The sequence below is a fragment of the Mustela lutreola genome, chromosome 3 (assembly GCF_030435805.1).
Source record: "Mustela lutreola isolate mMusLut2 chromosome 3, mMusLut2.pri, whole genome shotgun sequence".
Taxonomy (NCBI): domain Eukaryota; kingdom Metazoa; phylum Chordata; class Mammalia; order Carnivora; family Mustelidae; genus Mustela; species Mustela lutreola.
In genome coordinates, this window is record NC_081292.1 from 122,772,868 (window position 1) to 122,792,647 (window position 19,780).

At 36.1% G+C, this 19,780-nt stretch overlaps 1 protein-coding gene across 1 annotated transcript in view; it reads right to left on the reverse strand.

Moving 5' to 3' along the window:
- LRP1B (LDL receptor related protein 1B) overlaps positions 1-19,054 on the reverse strand; it is a 2,000,743-nt gene extending 1,981,689 nt beyond the window's left edge. Inside the window, exon 1 of the mRNA XM_059166755.1 lies at positions 18,325-19,054. Coding sequence (XP_059022738.1) covers positions 18,325-18,505 — 181 coding nt within the window. The 5' untranslated portion in view covers positions 18,506-19,054. The remainder of the gene's footprint in view (positions 1-18,324) is intronic.
- Positions 19,055-19,780: the final 726 nt, after the last annotated feature.

Here is a 19,780-nt window from a genome sequence, read left to right on the forward strand (position 1 = left end):
TGTCTTCCATTTATATCATACCATATGGGAGCACATTAAAACAATCAACCAACCAACAGACAGGAAACATTCGTCTGTTACAATGGGGATCCTGGGATGAACAGTACTGCTTTCTGTTCATAGAATAAATGCCATTCTTAAACATTTTCATCATACAAGACCATATGACAAAATACATTACCAAAGCAACCATTATTACTACTACTAGTACTAATAAACTTTCATTAATTGAGTGCCTACTATAAAAGGACACTTTATAGGTATTTTCTCAAAACCTCAAATCTCTATTGTAGTTATCACTGCATTTCATCTATAAAAAAACTGAGATTTGAAGAGATAAATTATCAAACAAAATACAGTTAATAAGTGCCGTCTTTTCTTCTACAACAGGACACAACATTACTCCAAGCATTTCAGCAAAGCCAAAGCTATAGAGCACTTTCTGTCTTTCTCAATGTTTGCATTATTAATTCTACTATGTATACACATACCTAATATCACCTAGGAAATATTCTGTCTAGAAATATTCAATTGGAATCTAGTCTAGCAGGTAGATCTAATACCCAATTTATTGAAAGCACTGGTGAAACAGGACCAAGATAAATAAAATAATGAAAAAATAAATTCAGAATACAAGACATTCTATGCTTGGCAGAATCATTTCAAAAGATAAAGATCAAGAAAAAATGTGATGGGGTGCTGTTCAATATAAATGAAATAAGAGACAAAATAACAAAGAAAAGCATGATCTATGATTAACTGGTATTTAAAAAGAAAAAAAAGATTTAAAAAACCCTATAAAATACATTTAGAGAAAACTGGAGAAATGTAAAATGATCCAGTAAAATCAAACAAAGATGATGATAAATGAAGGAAATGGTCATTTTTGCTGGAGGAATCAAGGAAGATGTCATGGGGTGAAAGGAATTTATTCAACATATACCAGGAGGTTTCTCTGTGACTTTTCAGCCTAAATTGAGTTCCTCATTGTCTCAACTCTAACCCTAACAATAGCATTTTTTAATAAATATTGCTATGTAACATTCTCTAGTTATTTCTAATATGTAAACCTCTTCTCTCCAGGATTTCATCTTCTATTCTAATGGACTCTGCAGTGCTCAGTACAAGATTACATAGTTGACACCCAAGTAGATTGAGGCAACAAATATATTTGTAGATATAGGATCTACAAGTCCTCCTCCTATGTTAACACAAAGCAATATGTACTGCAATAAAACTCCAGTGTAAATTAAAGGATTAAAGGATTCTTTCAAGTTAGTTGTAGCTCCATGCTCTTTTTGCAAAATTCAATCAAACTAGATGCTAATAAAAATAAGTTTGCCATTAGCCAGCAGGGGGAAGAAAGATCCTTCAGTGGTTACAGAATACAGCTTCAACACATCTTGGTGAGGTAGGAGTCTTTATGCATTATTCTCCTTATTTTACCAGGCAGGAAGTAGACACAGAGAGAGGCTAAGTGACTTGCCCAAGGACAAAGAGTGAGTCAGATGCAGAGCTGGGAATTGAGCCCACTTCTCCCGGTTCCCAGTGTACAGCTTTTCTCAGCAAGCCATAATGCCTTTCAGATGGATCATTTCCTAAAATGTATTAAGTTGTTAAAAATTCAATATGGGTGTTGCATTGCTTTCCAACTAGTTCTGTTTCTCACTACCTTCCTAGAGCTATTATCAGAAGCTAAACTGATGGTTGGATCAATAATCCCACATCTAAATTTTTTTAGACAATATGTCATTAAAACTAGATATATCCAAGCACGTAAAATGAATCAGACTCTTTGGAGAGTGAGGTTGGGTTTGGCTCTTTTAGCAGGTGGGGGAGGATCCTGAAGTGAGGGGAAAAAAAAAAAAAAAAACACTGCAGCTCAAAGTTAGGAGAAACTGGAAATGATCAGGGAGAACAAGGCCTCATCAACCACAAGAAAGGCTTAAAAACAAGCAAAGTAACTCCAGCAATATGATGTTCGTGGTGGCACTATAAAGGAAGAAAATTAAAAACTGAATACATTGAAAATGTGGAGAGCCTGGGCCTTTGATTCTAGACACTTGCTTATATACAAAGCTATTTTTCATTAGCTGGAATTTTATCCATTGGTTCACAGGTTCATCTTACCCATGAGTCATGGGCAGGAACTATCTTTTTTAATCACAAGACACTTATACTGTGCTCCTATTGTGCTAACTAAACTGGAAATGGTAAGTAGGCCAGACACTAACACTCCCATAGTCTTCTGACTTGATCATTGGAAACCTCACCAACTCATTACTGTGCCCTTTACTAAAGAACACAGACTCAACTATAGAATCTCTTTCAATACAGCAATGTGAATAACTACTAATCAGTCAAGATCTGTCCAAAAAGATCAAACCATTCACTATCTCTGGCATATGCTTTTCTGTTCACTGCCCATTCAAAAGACAAGATACAAAACAAGTGTAGGCCCATGGCCTCACCTGCCAGGTCTGATCAAACCCTCTGCAATCATCCCTTATATGACCTGTGAATTATAAGTCATAAGACTTATGAATTATCTAAATTAGATCATCAACTCCCGAAGGCAGAGATGCCTTTAAAAAAAAAAAAAAAAAAAGTACCTAACACAGGTTTTCTGAAAAAAGATCAATAAATGTTAATTGATTTTATAAAATTATGCACTGTTTAAGAAACTTTGGAGAGGATGATATTTTGAATGCCTTAAAAAGCATCATTACCCATAATCACACTAATTCAGAATTTTAGTCAGCAGGTAATCAATCCCTGCAGGGATTACTGTATTAAAATTAAAGAACTGAGAAACTGAGGGGCACCTGGGTGGCTCAGTCAGTTAAGTGGCTACGTGCAGCTCAGGTCATGATCTCGGGGTCTTGGAAATGAGCCTGGCATAGGTCTCCCTGTTCAGTGGGGAGTCTGCTTCTCCCTCTCCCTCTCCCCCTCTCCTCCCATTTGTGCTCTCTCTCACATGCTCTCTCTGTCTCAAATAAATAAAATCTTTAAAATAAAAAATAGTAAATAAATATAATTAAATTAAAGAACTCAGCAAAATGATTTCTTTTGCAAAACATCAAAACATATCAGCAGAGGAATTATTCTTGCCATCGCTTACTACCCTTAAGATAATCTTATGACACTGAAGAGAGCACATCCCACCTAAAAGTGTCTGAAGTTCCAATACCCCATGACATTCTTTGGAGTAGTAGTTGATTCCAGGGCAAAAACAGGGAAAATCAAGATGAGCTTGAATCATCTGTTAGAAAGAAAGAAAATGCTCAAAAAAGGATGGGGGTATCTCAAAGGGCACAGTAGCCAATCTGAAAGACTTACCAATGGCCAAAAGTAGAACAATTTGAGCAAGAACATAAATAATGATAGTATTGAATTATAACATAAACAATAAAGTAAATGCCTATGAATCTATACTGGTGGGAGGAAAGTAGGAAGGGGGGAAGGGAAAGAGAGAGAAAAAGAACAAAAGAACGAAAGAAAGGGTGCCTGGGTGGCTCAGTGGGTTAAAACCTCTGCCTTCAGCTCAGGTCATGATCTCAGGGTCCTGGGATGAGTCCCACATCTGGCTCTCTGTTCAGCGGGGAGTCTGCTTCCCCCTTTCTCTCTGCCTGCCCCTCTGTCTACTTGTGATCTCCCTCTGTCTGTCAAATAAATAAATAAAATCTTTAAAAAAAATGAAAGAAAGCACAATTTTTTCTTACAAAAGAATTCTAATTAATAAAGTAGAAAGAATTAGAAAGGCATCATCTCATCTAAGTGATCGAGAATAACATCAGCCATAATAAGGCAACTGACATGGATCTCCTAATATCATACGATGAAGAGGGTAGATTTTTTTTTTAAGATTTTATTTATTATTTATTTGACAGAGAGAGAGAGAGAGATCACAAGTAGGCAGAGAGGCAGGCAGATAGAGGGGGAAGCAGGCTCCCTGCTGAGCAGAGAGCCCGATGTGGGGCTTGATCCCACAACCCTGAGATCATGACCTGAGCCGAAGGCAGAGGCTCAACCCACTGAGCCACCCAGGTGCCCCGAAGAGGGCAGATTTCTTATGTGACATTCTAGTCAAAAATACATAACTATGAGAAAATCTTAGGTACACCAGATTGTAGGAAATCTACAAAATATCTGGCCAGGATTCTTCAGTAGAGCCTGTCATGAAAGTAAACCAAAGACAGAGATTGTCCAAATATGGAAACTTGATGCAGTATTGAATCCTGGATTGGATGCTGGGATAGAAGCAGTTTATTAGTAGAAAAACTCATAAAATACAAAGTCTATAGTTGAGTGACTAATATTTACTGTACCAATGTTAACCTTTTGTTTTAGTAATTGTATTACAGTTCTATAATATGTTAACATTAGGAGCAACTAAATGAAGGGAGTATGGCAACTCTCTTTACTAGTATACATTCTCTGCAAGTGTAAATTTTCAAAATAGAAATTTTTTTTTTTTAAGCTGATTCCAATAGGCAGTTTGGATATACTAATTCTTATGTCAACACAGGTATGAAATCTAAAGACAATGCATGGAAATAGAGAACATACTTGACTCTCATTAAGTCACGGCTTTTCTAAAAAAAAGGAAGATTCCACAGACCTGTACCCCTGGGGATAGGAAGATGAAACACAAACTTAAATGCAATCCCATTGGTGTCTCAGCATGAGAATTTGCCTACTCATTAGTATCATATCTCTGACATCTTTGCTTTACTACATTTCTCTTCTCCTTACACACTTTTTAATTTTTCATTCCACATTTTTTTTCTGGAGACAGAGTACAAGGCTAGGCGGAGAGAGAGACAGAGACTCTTAAGCAGGTTCCTCGCTCAGCATGGAGCCCCGTGCATGGGGTTCACTCTCACCACCCTGAGATCATGACCCTACACAAAATCAAAAGTAGATGCTTAGCTGACTGAGCCACCCAGGCACCCCTCACTCCATATTTCAATAATGATGTGTGTGGAACAGCAACACTGTTTTCATCAAATGGCTGTTACTTACCATGCAGAATATTTTTTCATGAGGTCCCTGGAATGCTGAGGCTCACTGAAATCATCCACATAGTATGTTCTCACCATTATTAAGAGAACTTTGTTTCTTTGGTCACTTTCAGTGGCATGTTTCCGCTTCATGTCACAATTGGGTCTAACAGCATTTATTTTCTGTAGGTTCTTTAAGAATTTTCTCTGTATCCACACTCTCCCCCGATTCAGCCTTATGTCTTAAAGGAGAGAGGAAGTTTCAAAGGCACAGATACAGGACACTGTTGAAATTCATTTTTGATATCCTTCTTCCTAAAGCCAAGACCAGTAACCATTACGCACTCCCAATTTCAAGGCATTGTGTTCAGCTCTTTAGGGCCAACTTTTGTTTGCAATGCACCTAATAAAATGTCCACTGTGACCCAGTCCAACCCTATGCTGATCCCTGCTTCTGTAGGACTTCACAGTGGGCCACAGACTGTCAGCTTGGTTCAATTCATCAGCTTGTGTTTTTGACTGCTACAATATTATTTCTTTGGGTGTGTGTGTGTCTGTGTGTGTCTGTGTGCGCGTGCGCACGCACACTGCTTTTTATCTTGAGGGTCTGTAGGCATTGCACATAAAATTCCAGACTCTGGGCCACTCTAAAACTACTTAAAGGCCTGGTATCCCTTGGCTCACATTCACCCAGGGCCACAATCTGCTCCGTTTAAATATCAGCTGCTCCTTTGGACAGTGTGGGTGTTCTCTAATTTACATGTCACCTGGGGCACCTTCTGACTAGGCTGGGGGCTATATGCATTTCTGTTTGTAAACCTTGCCCTATATCTTGTCCTTCAATTCATAAAGTGCAGTCAGATATGTCTGAGTGCCATTACCTAACATGACGAGCAATGACGTCTAAGCAGCCTTTTCCCTGAGTGGAGATCTCAGAAGGCATAAGCATCCTATTTCTCTCTAGGCAACTACAGAAGAATTGTGGCCTATCATTTGCTCTCACTGGCAGAAGGGAGGGAAGAGGGCAGGATTGCTGTTTCAGGTTCCTTTACAGGATTTCCTGCTTTTTAAGAAAATGTTATTATTGTATACTGAGTTTAAAACTCACATGGTTACTCTCAAGCGAGAGTTTGAGACTTGGCGATAGAGCCATTACTGCTGCATTTCACAGGAAAGAGAGTTTTACTAATCCTCTTTGGCATTCATCTCTAAATCTTGGTGAACTTGAGTAGCTTCAATCTCTGAAAGTTTATTTTTGACTTAAGTGATTTTCTTGCTATTGCTGGATTTTTCAGGTGTCTCGCCAGCTTAACTGTTATCTGAATAAGCTTTGTTTATTTTCCTTGGATCTTTATAGCAGGTTTAAGTCTGTTGCAAGGGGTCACAACATTTCCTGCCCAATGCCTTTTATTCTGAGCATGCAGTCAGTAATTATTTCTCGCTTTACCTAAACTATAAATAACTCCCTTATACTCATTTTGAACTTTTTCCCATAGTACTTTCCTTATGAAAGAAAAAAAAGCCCTTCAGCAGACCTCCGTGTGATGTGAGCAGAGTTCTAGTCAGGGAGCATAAATCATGCCTCATATTCACAAATATACAAGTAACCCTTCCCCTTCCTGCTGTTTTCAATTACTCAGATTAATTTATTTCCAAACTTTTTGGCACCCCTCTGCTAAAGTACAAAGCAAATAAATTTACAGTGAGTCCCAAATTAAATATTAATGCAAAATCTTTCAGCCTCAAATTTCATTTGGTTCAATTACTCAGAAATTTAATAAAATTTTGGTGTTTATTCCATATTTAACTTATTTCTAGGCAAAATGTTGATTTTACTACTGAAATTCTGGAGCCAAATTATTAAAGGGGATTTTGACAATGGGAATGAAAAATGGACTGAACTTAAAGTCATACACAAATTTGATTTCTGCACATGCATCTAGCCAATGTCTACTAAACCTGCATATAAGCTCTTTACGTGACAAATAAATTGGTTAAGATCTTTTGTTTCAATATCTTTTTGTTGTTGTTGTTGTACCTTATTTATAAAACTTTAAATGCCTGAGCTTTGGCTCTCTTTATTTTAACTTAATGCCTTTAGTATATATCTTCCTTTCTTTAATCAAAAGATCTATCATGTTTGAAAACTAAGAAAGCAAGTTTTCGTTTTAAACATTCTGTGTAATGATCATGAAACTTTTCCAAGGTAATTTCTCTTAATGAAGTATTTCCTCCACAATGCTGCTGCTAACAACATAAGGTAAATAGTGTCAAAAAGTTGATTACTCCCAGGTGCTTTTTTTGACACTAGATGACCTGTATAACTGACAAAGAAACTGAGTGGGAATATTTGGAGAGCTAAATTTGTACTTTGGAATGCAGATTTGAACGTGAAGTTTTAAAACCAATCTCTCACTTTGTGTAAGGTAGATATAAGGAAAGAGAACCAAAAAAGAAAAAGAACAATTGAAAAAAAAATCAATCAATGGACTCAAATCCTGAAACAATCTTTAAATAACTTAGTGTGCAGAGTAACTCACTCAGCTTCATACAAACAGTATTTCCTTCGAACACTGTATTTCTTTCTTCATTCTCATGGACCTTCTGGGCTTGGATATTTTTTCCTTTCCCATCAGTTTTATAATACCTTTCTCTCAACTCTTTTTCCTTTCTCGCTTCAACAAGAACTCAATAGACCCAAATGAGTTTGTTTTGTAGCCATAAGCAATCTTTCCCTGAAAATCCAAACTTGTACAATTGTTAAACTGGTGTTTCATTGCTTGTCCTGGTTTCTGTTGTTCAGTTGTTTCTTTCTCTAGTTTATAAATCACACTGAATGGTACATAGTAGTTACTATAACAGTTATTCAATGAATGTGTGGATAAATACAGAATAATCCAAGGGCCCTAACTGACAAAGAGGAATACCCACTAGATCATAAATGCTTACCAGGTAGATTTTCCACCATTTACTGTCACTACCCCCTTCCTTTTTAAGGTTTTCTAGGAATTACCAGGCAGGATAATGAATATAGCCAATAGCAGTATTCTTAACAATTTCTTCCCTTTAATCGAATATGCATTAGTGGGAACTCGACTATCAGCACAAATTCCTCTCAGTCATGCCAAGATTTTGGGGACAATTAAAATAGGTTCTTCCTTGAAAACTCTGAGGATCTCAAGGAAAAAAAAATATTGCACAAATGTATCTTTAGCACATAGGCCAATGCCTATTCCTTCTGCTGTTATATTCATTTAGATTAGTAGAAATAAAAGAAAAAACAATTACTGCCATTTTTACTAATGCTTAGAATATCACTAAGTGCATTACTTTAATAAACCCCCAAAGAATATTATGAATCTGAGACTACTAATTCCATTTTACAGACATAGTATGGGAAAACATGGGGTAACAGGGATGACGGTATTAATAATTCTGAAATATAAGGGAAAAGGTAACAAGGCAAGAAATATTGTAGCATCCACATGTGACCCTCACATGCTTTTACACTGAGAAACACATTTCTTGCAAATCAATAAAAGGTGCACAAAAAGGAATGTATTCATTTTTAAATAGCCTTCACTGTTAACCTTTACCTTCAAAGATAATAGTTTGAGTCTATATTTAAATCCAGATACAGCATTATCCTGAAGTACCAGGCAATAAAATATGTTGCCTGGTACTACATTCAGTATTATAGAAAATCTCCCTAAATTAAAGATATGAGTTCTCCTCTACCTAGTCCTCATCTACATTGCCATCTCCTCATTTAAGTCACTAACATCTCTCTCCAGGACAATTTTGAGAGCCTTTAACTGGATTACTGTATCCCTCTTATTCTCCATTCAGCAGCAATAAGCATGAGCTCTTAAAAATCAAGTTGTGTCATGTCACCTCTGATTAAACATCCCATTGCTGCCTGTTGTAATAATAACAAAACCCAAATGCTTCACCTTGACCTGCATTGTCCTGTGGACCTGTTTATGGCTTTACCATATATATGCCTTTTCCAGCTCATACTCTCTCCCAAACACGCAGAGTTCACTTCAAACACACAAACAGACTTTCTTACTCTAGAATACCAAATTCTTGACTCCCTCTCAAGGGTGCATGGAAAGCTTTTCCTTCAGAACTACTCATACGTGTTCCCTCTCTTTGTTTTATCTCAGCAAATAGGTCATCCTTCTCAAAAGGCCTTCTGTGATTATAGCCACCAATTACTTCTCTCAATTACATTACGTTATTTTTTATTTCTTCTTAGAACAAAATATTATTTGTTTGCTTGCTGATTGTTTCCGCCTGCACCAAAATATAAGCTACATCAAACCAGGTGCATTGTCTAACTTGCTCACTTGCCTCATCCCCAACTTCCAGAACAGTACCCAGCACATTATTTGCTGTACTTTGTTGAGTGAATAGATATGTAAGTGAATGATCACCAACAACGTGGATTAGGAATCATATGAATTCAGTAGGGAAAAAACTGAAAAAAATTAAAGCATCTAGAAAATAAAAGGGATTTCTGGTTTTATAGTGAAATATAGGCTATAATATGTTTTCACATACATTATTTTCCTTGCTGTCATAGAAGGTGTAAGGGACACCACTTTGTCTCTTTTATGTAATTGGTTGGAGTGGTTTTCTGGAAAACTCTGGTGGTGTTTTCACGGGCACCCAGATTCAAAGACACATAAAAGAAAACCCCCATGCTTTTTTTTTTTTTTAATTTAATTTTTTATTTTTTATAAACATATATTTTTATCCCCAGGAGTACAGGTCTGTGAATCACCAGGTTTACACACTTCACAGCACTCACCATAGCACATACCCTCCCCAATGTCCATAATCCCACCCCCTTCTCCCAAACCCCCTCCCCCCAGCAACCCTCAGTTTGTTTTGTGAGATTAAGAGTCACTTATGGTTTGTCTCCCTCCCAATCCCATCTTGTTTCATGGATGGAACTAGAGTGTATCATGCTTAGCGAAATAAGTCAAGCAGAGAAAGACAACTATCATATGATCTCCCTGATATGAGGAAGTGGTGATGCAACATGGGGGCTTAAGTGGGTACGAGAAGAATAAATGAAACCCCCATGCTTTTTAGATCATTATGTTTCCTCAGCAGTGAGAGAAAGCAAGAAGAATGGAACAAGTGGTAAGATTTTGGTTCTTACACTATTAAAGATTAATTCCAGAAGACTTGACAATATCCTTCACAAGCGCAAATAGGAAGAAAACATCCTAGTAGGGGCAAGAACTATATCCAAAGACGGACTGATGCAGAATGTTTAAACTCTAAATTCCACCCATTCTTCATGTTAGCCAATGTTGGATTAAATCAACATATTTTCCCCCAAGTAAGATATGTGTCCACTAACATTATGTGTCATCAGCATGGTGTTGGTGAACTACTAGCATTTTGTTAAAATAACAAGACAAGGACTCAGCAAAAGGGCCTGAATTCTGAGTTAGTAATTCTATTTATAAATCTTGGGTTTAAAAAAAAAAAAAAAAAAAAAAAAAACAATCCGAGAAATACAAATGCCCAGGAGTTATGATCATAATATTTTCACCTGAAGAGACAAAAATCTCACCCATGAGCTGGCATCGTTATCCCTGTACTTTCAAGAGCTTAATTATGAGAAAATGCCTTAAAAATTAATAGAGTTGAATAAAGTGGAATATTTTAATAAAACACACTTGCTACTTTAACATTTTCATACCAATAAAATATACCATTAAAAGCTTTAGGAAATGCACACAAGGTCTTAGATAATCTAAAAACCAAATCTTTTTTTAAATTTCAGAATACGTATTTTAGCAAAAGTCTGAGATTCCTAATTGCCTCAGCTATTTGGTCTGTATGGATGGAAGTTTCAATAAATCCTTACTGTCAATGCACTCCAGCATCTTTGTCCTTCCTCTCCTTATACAACCTTATTTTTAAAGAAAACAGACCATTCTAAACCCATTTCTGTTATATGCCTTATACCTACAGTTTTTCTTACAAATATCTTAAAATACCCTTGGAACACTCAAAGCAAGCAACCACAACTAAATTTCACTTCTCCTCTTCTCCCCCACCCCATTTTTAGCTATCTTTTCTCATTTTAAGAAAAAAGGGCTATGATAACAAATTGTCATTAAAGAAAAACTCAGCGGTAGAAAAATTCTTAAGGAATTATGTATTCATATTTCTAAAGTTAAGCTGTCTTGGAAGTCTTGAAGTATGTCAATGCAATGTAGAAAAGTTAGGAAGGAACGTCCTATTGACTGAAAGAATAAAACAAGAGACGATCTGTGATACCTTGATCTTACCTAAAGAAGAAACGTATTCTTTCGACTAAAATGAGGTCGTCTTTCAACAATACCTGTCTTTGGTCTGAAGGCTAAGCCAGCCAGGACAATGAGGTGCTTGCATCTCAGGAAGGGATGTCTGACTGTTAATAAGAATGCATTGTGAGATAAAATGTAATGCCGGCATCTTAGCAAGGCAACACGCTCTATCTTCTTCAAGTTTTTTTTTTTTCTTTTTTCTCTTACTTAATAAAGTTAGAAGAAATCTCATATAAAAACGTTCTTTCTCAACTCGCTTTCTATAAAGGATATAGTTATAATATTAGTCATGTATAAATGGAAACTTTCATACATACATGATTATATCCGAGAAAAATAAGATTAAACAGATGACTGTACAGTAAGAATACATTAATCGAAATACTTTTCATTCTTTCTACAGGTAAAGACACCTTTGGCAAGTATTGCATATTTATAACTATTTTGAAATATTTGAGAAACCCTAAATATTCCACAAATTCATACAAATTCATACAAATATGAAAGCATAATTATTGAACAATAGAAGTAACACAAGCATTATGAACTTCAGCATTAGCTTTTTGCACTGGTGATACTTACAAGAATCTGACCTACTAGGAAATCAACAGCCAATGAATGGCTCCATTTATTTAACTATGCTATTGCATTATCTAACCATAACTGGATATCCAATTGTAGACTGAAACTAAGTTAATGTGACTGCATGAGAAAATTATTATACTCACATTTATAAACACACTAAATCCTGTTATCTATTTTATCACTGCAATGATTTCTACTATATATCCTGTGTTGAGAGAAGTCTTAACTTTGAAATAATATTTAAGAATATATTTTAATTTTTAAAAATATTTTCCAAAATGAGAAAAATAAATTCAGTTAATAAAGTCAATAAAGAAAAATAATAAATTTCTAATTACTTTCAATAAAGTAATTATCTGAATATGAATGAATTGAGAGCATATACTTATTTGTATTCAGTATTATTTTAGATTCTTATGCTAAAGCATGATAAAAATATATATTACTACCAAAATATATTACATTTCTCTGTTATGACAGGAATAACGGCAAAGGTACATATTACTTACTCTACAAGGTATAGAGGGTAACTGTCAGGCATAAGTGTTTTAAGAAAATATATTGTTTTTGTTATTTTTCCACAAAATTCAACTTTAGGCTTTTAATGCAAGATCAGTTCTATTGTTTCACCTCATCTGACTGGCTACTATCTAAAACTTTGATTCCCATTTAGTTACTAGTCAGTTTCATCAATTAGTTTAGTCAGGAAGCTCAGTCAAAATAATTGGGTTTGTATAGAGATAGCCTAAATCAATAGGATGGAGAGAGAGACAGAAACTATATTTTGGTATCACTGAATTCAGAACAGAGCAATAAATAATACATATTTTCTAACTTGGCCTTGTAGTTATGCCAGGGGGGAAATGGGAGGCCACCAAATCATTTATGAGGAGAAAATATAGATCTAAAATTGTGAAGGCAGCTTATAGCAGAAAAACTTCTAATAGAAAAATACATACATAAATTTTGGAGGTCTAAGCTTAATTGTTCTGATGTGTTGCAAAATTTCCTGTAGGCTTCATTCCCCTTTCTATTACATGAAGGGTTCAGATGTACTTGGAGAGATTAAGATTTCATTAAAATGAGAGAGCACAAAATTGTGAGAACAGTGATTAAATATTATGGCAAGCACAATACTTTTCAAAAACAAGTGAGGAAGATACACTCATTGGCACATGTGGGTTAGTCCAAAAGTAACTTTTTAAAACTCTAATTTTTTATTTAATATTTAAACAATAGAACCTCCCAACACCCCCAAGGAATTAAGAAGCTCTAAAGATCTCCATCCTTAATAAAACAACTGGAAAATGTCTTCCAGAGCCGGTAGACCATTAGATTTGTGGTTGGTATGTGGCAATTTCATCCCTATGCATCTAGTCAATGGGTTTTTATATAGATTAAATTTGGAGGATATCAGTCCAAATGGAAATGTAATTAAAAAAAAAAAAGATTAAAAAGTATCCCAGTACTTTTCTGTTTGATTAGTTTTATCCTCCCTTCCCCATCAAAAAATAAGCAACAAAAACAAAAACACATTGTTATTTGCACTCTCTGTGCATCAAGGTGGTTTTCGTCATTATTCTTGGATTAAATATGGGGACCCAGATTTCTCATTTTAGGTAGTTTCTGAACTGCCTGGAGTAAATAAGATGATTTTCCCGATAGAAGTTTTATCCAGTAGTATTCTGGTTAACTCATTGTAAGAGTACTCAACCTTTCACTTTAGTTTTATTTAGCATTCCAGCCACTAAAAACATTGTTTCAAATTACAAGCATGGAGGGCATCATAATTACAGGTATATCGAAAGCAAATGCATTTAACATTTATACCCTCCACTGTCAGATTTTGTTACAACAAAATATTTGTTACATTGGAAATTCATCATTAGATATTGACTGCATGTTGGGTTTTAGGAGTTTAAAAATAATTGTTAAAATTTTTCCATTTCACATTTTTGTTTTTTAAGGAGGCAATATCACAGAGACAGACATGTATTTTCTGGTATTTGGAAAAATGGAAAGTTTCATATAAAAAAATCTCTAATTTTCAGGCTAGAATACTGTTTTTAAAGAACATTTGTGCCAGGGCAGCCATTTTAAATAAGATATATATATATATAACATTTAAAGAAGATTTTAGATATATATGTTATGTAAGATAATATATATTATATATATAGTATACATATAACAAGTTGCATTCGCAGCTAAATTAATTTAATGACATCGTGTTGGTACAATCATGTTTAACTTTTAGCATTAATTCTACTTTCGTTGAATGTACCTATCTAAAATGAAGACAAGTGTTTCCTTTGTACAAGAATTGTTTTGACAGACAGCTACAGAAGATAGAGAAATCTTTCAATACATCTGGTTGGTACTTTCTACTATACAAAATCCCTATTACTAGGAAGGAATTGAAGAAAGGGGAGTGTACATTTCATATAAGATATAAAAATTGATACTAGAATCATAAAAATAAATTGTTCATAGTAATATATGGAATGGAGGGAAGATATAGAGATCCCTCACCACTGTAATTATTGTAGAAGACCAAATAATGTTCAGTCCAGGTAACTTTAAATGGAGCCTATCTTTATGGTATACCCAAAGCTCTGAAAAGAAAATGACAAGGCAAATAGTAAGAAATCAATGTCCTGGATCCAATACACTTGCAAATTAAAAATTTCTGCATGTCTCCACCATGAATGACAAGTAGTATTTAGAAAGTGTCATATCATGCTTAAGAATATATTCACCATATCACTCATCCCACCCCCCCTTTCTAAGAAGATAGACCTCCTTCAAGCTTCCACTTAAAAAAAATCACTTCCATCTCAATCATTCTCGCATTCTTAACATTTGGGTTTTCTGCAATATTTGCATGTATCTCCCCCCTTTCTTAGAGGTTTAATTATATCCAACCTCACATTGATAGAAGTTTCTTTATATTATCTTTATACTGCAAACATTTTCATAAGATATTTATTATGAAATGGGAAGAAAATAATTATTTTATGAATTATTATTTTCTCTAAAGATACTTTAATCTCTTTAGGAAATATTAATTTGGATTTAGTCTTTTTCTAAATTTGTGATTTTTCCCATTTTTCTTTCCCTCACTTACTCTGCTCACTGCAATTCACATTCTTTCTCCTGTTTTAACACATTGAAATTGTTCTTTGTTTTCCCATTGTCTCCTTCCATTCTTACCAGTTTCAATTTAAGCTTGAGAAAAGATAGAAGAAATCTCAAAGATTACAGAGACTTCCTCAAAACAAAACTTTTATGTTTGTGGAATACAAAGAAACATGGATTGCAGTTCATTCTTCTTTAAGTAAAGGAAGATAATATAAAATTTTGACATACACATCATTGCCATTTTTAGATGGTTTTAGAGACATATACATTTAAATGATTATAACAGCATGAACTTGAATTGTTTGAAAATATGTTTCCCCATCTTATCAGACTCAGGAATTTAAATGAGACTAGTTTTGGGCTTCTCAATCCCTTTTATTTTCAGAAAATTTGACAATTTAAAATACACTTCCTTTTAAGTCTTAATCCCTATCAAGCAATACTTTGATATGATATGACATTGTTATATGACACATTGGTTGATCCTAAGTGAATATGATTTATCCTTCACATTTTGCTGTTAAGAGTTACAAAGATGTTTCCTTTTTTCGATGTGATGAAATCTAATAAGAACTGACATGTACATTAGCTTAACTCTGTATCAAAATCAATATGAAACAAGAAAATATACAACATAGAATTAGAAGGACAAGTGCATGTGTAGATCAAACACAAGCAAATGCCTTAAAGTATTCTTCTGTTTAAAAAAAAAAGAATGTTTGAGCTTATGCTCATAAAATTAAAAACAAGGAGCAACACAGGTAGAAGGTAATACAACCATTTCTATCTAGTTCACACAGTTTAAGAAGTCACCGATTACCCAATATATATTTGGAGAATCTGAAAGTGATTTCTCATTTTCTGGCATGAAGCTAGCTCCTGCACCACAAAACACACCTGTGTAATTCACATGCCTATTTTATTCCTCAAGGACAATTGACATAAGCCAGTGCAGAAAGCTACATCTCATTAACCTCTTTCTTGAGTTTATATTCCATTATCATCTGTTTCAGCATTTCACTGAGGAAAGTTTGTCATAATGCAGCAGCACTTTCTTTTTTAACTTTAAACAAGATTTCTTTTTATCCCCCCCCTTTTTTTTTTCAAATAAGACCCACCCTTTTTACTTTTGATAGATAGGGGGGACAATTTTAGCTCCTTTCTAACAGTTAGGAAAGTTGTGTTAAATATACATAATAGTGGCAAAGTGTTGGTCTACGACTATTTTTACTTGTGCTATCTTATAATAGTACTTTTTTATACTGATATGATGATATATGACACTACTTTAGTTCCAGGAAAAAGTAACAATTCTTTTCCATATGCCCTTTTTAGATCTTAGATGTCCCTGTCCCTCACAGAACTAAATTTGCATCAAATTGTTATCTTTTAAGATATTTAATTTTCTATCTAAGGAGAAAATTGGAGGTCTATATGATTACCTTTTTATGATATATATAATTCTCTTCAGGTATTCATTCTAATCATTGCAGTGACAACTCTTTCCCTCATAAATACCTCCAAAATCACTGAGGACTTAGTTCTAGATGAGGTCAAATTTGCAGAGATTGGGCACTTAATCAGAAAAAGCCCAAGAGCAGGAGTCTGCAGTGCCATTATATTCTGCTAGCTCACAGGGCTGAAAAGCTTCATTCTGTTCTTCTGCTCTGGTCCAACTTCAAAGATTCTTCCTAAGAAAGGTTGAGAGCTGATTGTTCCAGATCAAAGACATCATCATTTCAAGTTAGAGCTATGTGCTTCCATTTTATCAGTATAGTTTTCAACTATTCCACACCAACTTCAAGGCAAGTTAAGACAAGTTTAGAAGCTATGTGGTTAGGTGGCAATGGTATGTTTAAAAGATTATCACTCAGTTAATGTCAAATTTTCTAAAGGAACTAATATTAGTCTCACCACTGGTAAAGGAAATGTGTGAGCACATTATAAAGATCATAATCTGGTTGCCAACAGCAGATTGGATAGAAAGACTACAATTCATTCTCCTGTTCTCTCCTATAATGAAGCAATAATTTTTAGTCAATTCATAATTCGCTTCATGTGAACACAGTCACTAAATCTCTCAATGCAACATTTTGCCTATTTACTTGACATTGGGATCCAGGATCCTTTCTATCTTTGTTACTTCTTCTTCTTCTTCTTCTTCTTTTTTTTTTTTTTTTTTTTCTAATTAAACATCACTAACCACAACAGCAAACCAAAATATTATCAGTCAATACGAATATATATATATTATATGTATATAAATATGTATATATATAAAGCCTAGATCCATGATACTCCTAATTTTACTCTAGGGAGTTAACCATTCCAATGCCAGCGGCCCAAATATTCATCTACCTCCCCCCTCTTTTTTTTTTTTTTTTTTTTTATTCATGCAACTGTTGTCAAAGATTGTCAAACTTGCACAGGGATTCCTGGGTTTCCAGATCAAAAGTTTACACAATCTAGGTTTATTAACATTCCTACCTCCTCTCTCCTCGGCTCCCCATACACATTCCCATTTAAACTTCTACCATTCATCAGCTATTTTGAAACAAACAAACAAACAAACAAACAATGGCAAAACGCCAATGGTGGTTAAACAACGTCATCTGGTGCCGTGAGCTGTGCCACAGACCTTCAGAATCAAGAAAGTCAAGTTCAAGGAGGTGCCTGAGCCCAAAAGCGCCCTGAAAGCCTAAGCCTCTCCGCTGATGACTGGAATCTCACTTGAGTCTGCCTCAGAAGGGGCTACAAGAAACGAAAGGGGCTTGAGTGGGCACTTTCCCCCGTCCACACACCCTGGGTGCAGCAGGTAGGGAAGTTAACCTCGAGCTAACTTGACGGAGCACACACAACGCGGAGAAGCCGAAGCCTGCCAAAGCTAAAAGCTATGAGGCTCCGCGCCTAGGGAAGTCTTGGAAAAGCGAATTCTGATTCCAGCATCTGCAGCGCTTGGGTGCGCGGGCAGAAGCGCGCAGTCAAGTCCAAACGGTCCCAGTGGGGGACAAAATAAGGGCTGGTGAATGGCCAAAGGAAAAAGCCTGGTGGGGAGGAGGAAGGAAGCCGAGGGCTCTTGCACCCGGTTCAGAAATCGCCCTCCGCACCTCTCACCCCATCGAGGCCGGAGCACAGTGGCTAGCCAGTCCCGGGGAGCGGGGCCACAAGGACTTAAGTTTCACACTCACTTATCTACAAGCATCTCCCAGCAGGAAAGCCGAGGAAAAAAAGGGGACGTCAGGAGGGAGTTATTTCCTTACCTCGGTCTGCTCTCACGGTCAGCACCTGGGCGACAGGCAATAATCCCGAGAGAGTGAGTAAGGCGAGGAGAAACTCGGACATTGTGGTCGCTCGGTAAGGAAGCCTGCGCTGGAGACTGCTCCGCGGCGCCCTCGGCCCGGTGGCGGCGGCGGCTCGGAGCCCCGAATCGAGCAGCGTCATTTACAAATGTCACTGGAAATTCTTCAGCTCAATGAGCCCAGCCAGTCCGCCTTCTCCTGCCTGGAGCAGGATGTGGAAGGTGTACGGATGCGCGCGTGGGGGAGAGAGAGAGTGTGTGTGAGCGCCAGCGAGCCGCTCCTGTGTCTTGACTTTTCAATGCAGGGTACGTCTGATCTTACATCACGCAAAGAGGGGCAGTGAGAGATGCCAGAGGATGGGAATTCACTGATTAATCACCGAATCCACCACACACCCCTTCGTCGTCCACATAAATCACATCTATTACTTAGTAAGAAGCATTTAACACAACAGGAAAATACGACCGCGAACTGAGAGCACCACAAATCACAATTATTTCGGTCTCCTTGAAGGGAAAGTAACTCCAAAGCTGGTTCTGTAGGGATTTGGGTCTTGAGAAGGGGGAGACTTCTGCATTGGGCTGAGCCAGCCAAGCGCCTAGGAAGCTCCGCATTTAACAGCCAGCTCGGAATTATCAGCTACAGCGCTGGGATGCTTCTCTCGGCAAAGCAGATTTGGTCCCTTCCCTCCCCGGAAGCTTCCTTCCCGGTAAGGAAGGACAAGCTAAGTAACTGCTGAGCTTCTCTTAAAAAAAAAAAAAAAAAAAAAAAAAAAAAAAAGGTTTCATCTGCTCAACACACGTACGCAAAGCTTTTTGAATTGCTCTTTTAACTTTTATGCTGAGTAGCACCTGGGGACAAAGATGCAAAATATAGTGACTCAGCAGAAACAAAACCCAAAACAATCCCCAAAGTCATTACCCCTTGCATAAGAAGGGAAAGTGAATGGAAAGGGGTCTCTACACTGGGAATCAGAGAGCAAAGGATTGGCAGTTTGTTTTGTTGGCATGGATTTCTCTCTTTAAAAGGGTTCCTCAAACCATTTTAAATATGTGTTGGGGATTTTTTTTTTTTTACTGTTTTTGCTTTGCTTTTCTTTTTCCACATAGTACAGTTATAGTTTAAAAACTTTCCCAAACCATCTGAGGCATCAACATGAATCAGTGGAATTAAAAAAAAAAAAAAAAAAAAAAAAGTTGAGTTTTTCAATATGATCACTCAAAAACCTAAAACCTAAAATTTTAGTTAGCTATTCAGAAATGGCTAACGAGTTAAAATTCAGAAATCTTAATAGTTGAAGGCTTATTTTTTCCTTGTAACATCCAAAACGCTTGCCTAAGAACTAAGGTTGTAAAATGTTTCATATTTGATATCTTGAAACTTGAAATGGATGTAAGGAAAACTATAAGAAAAGAAT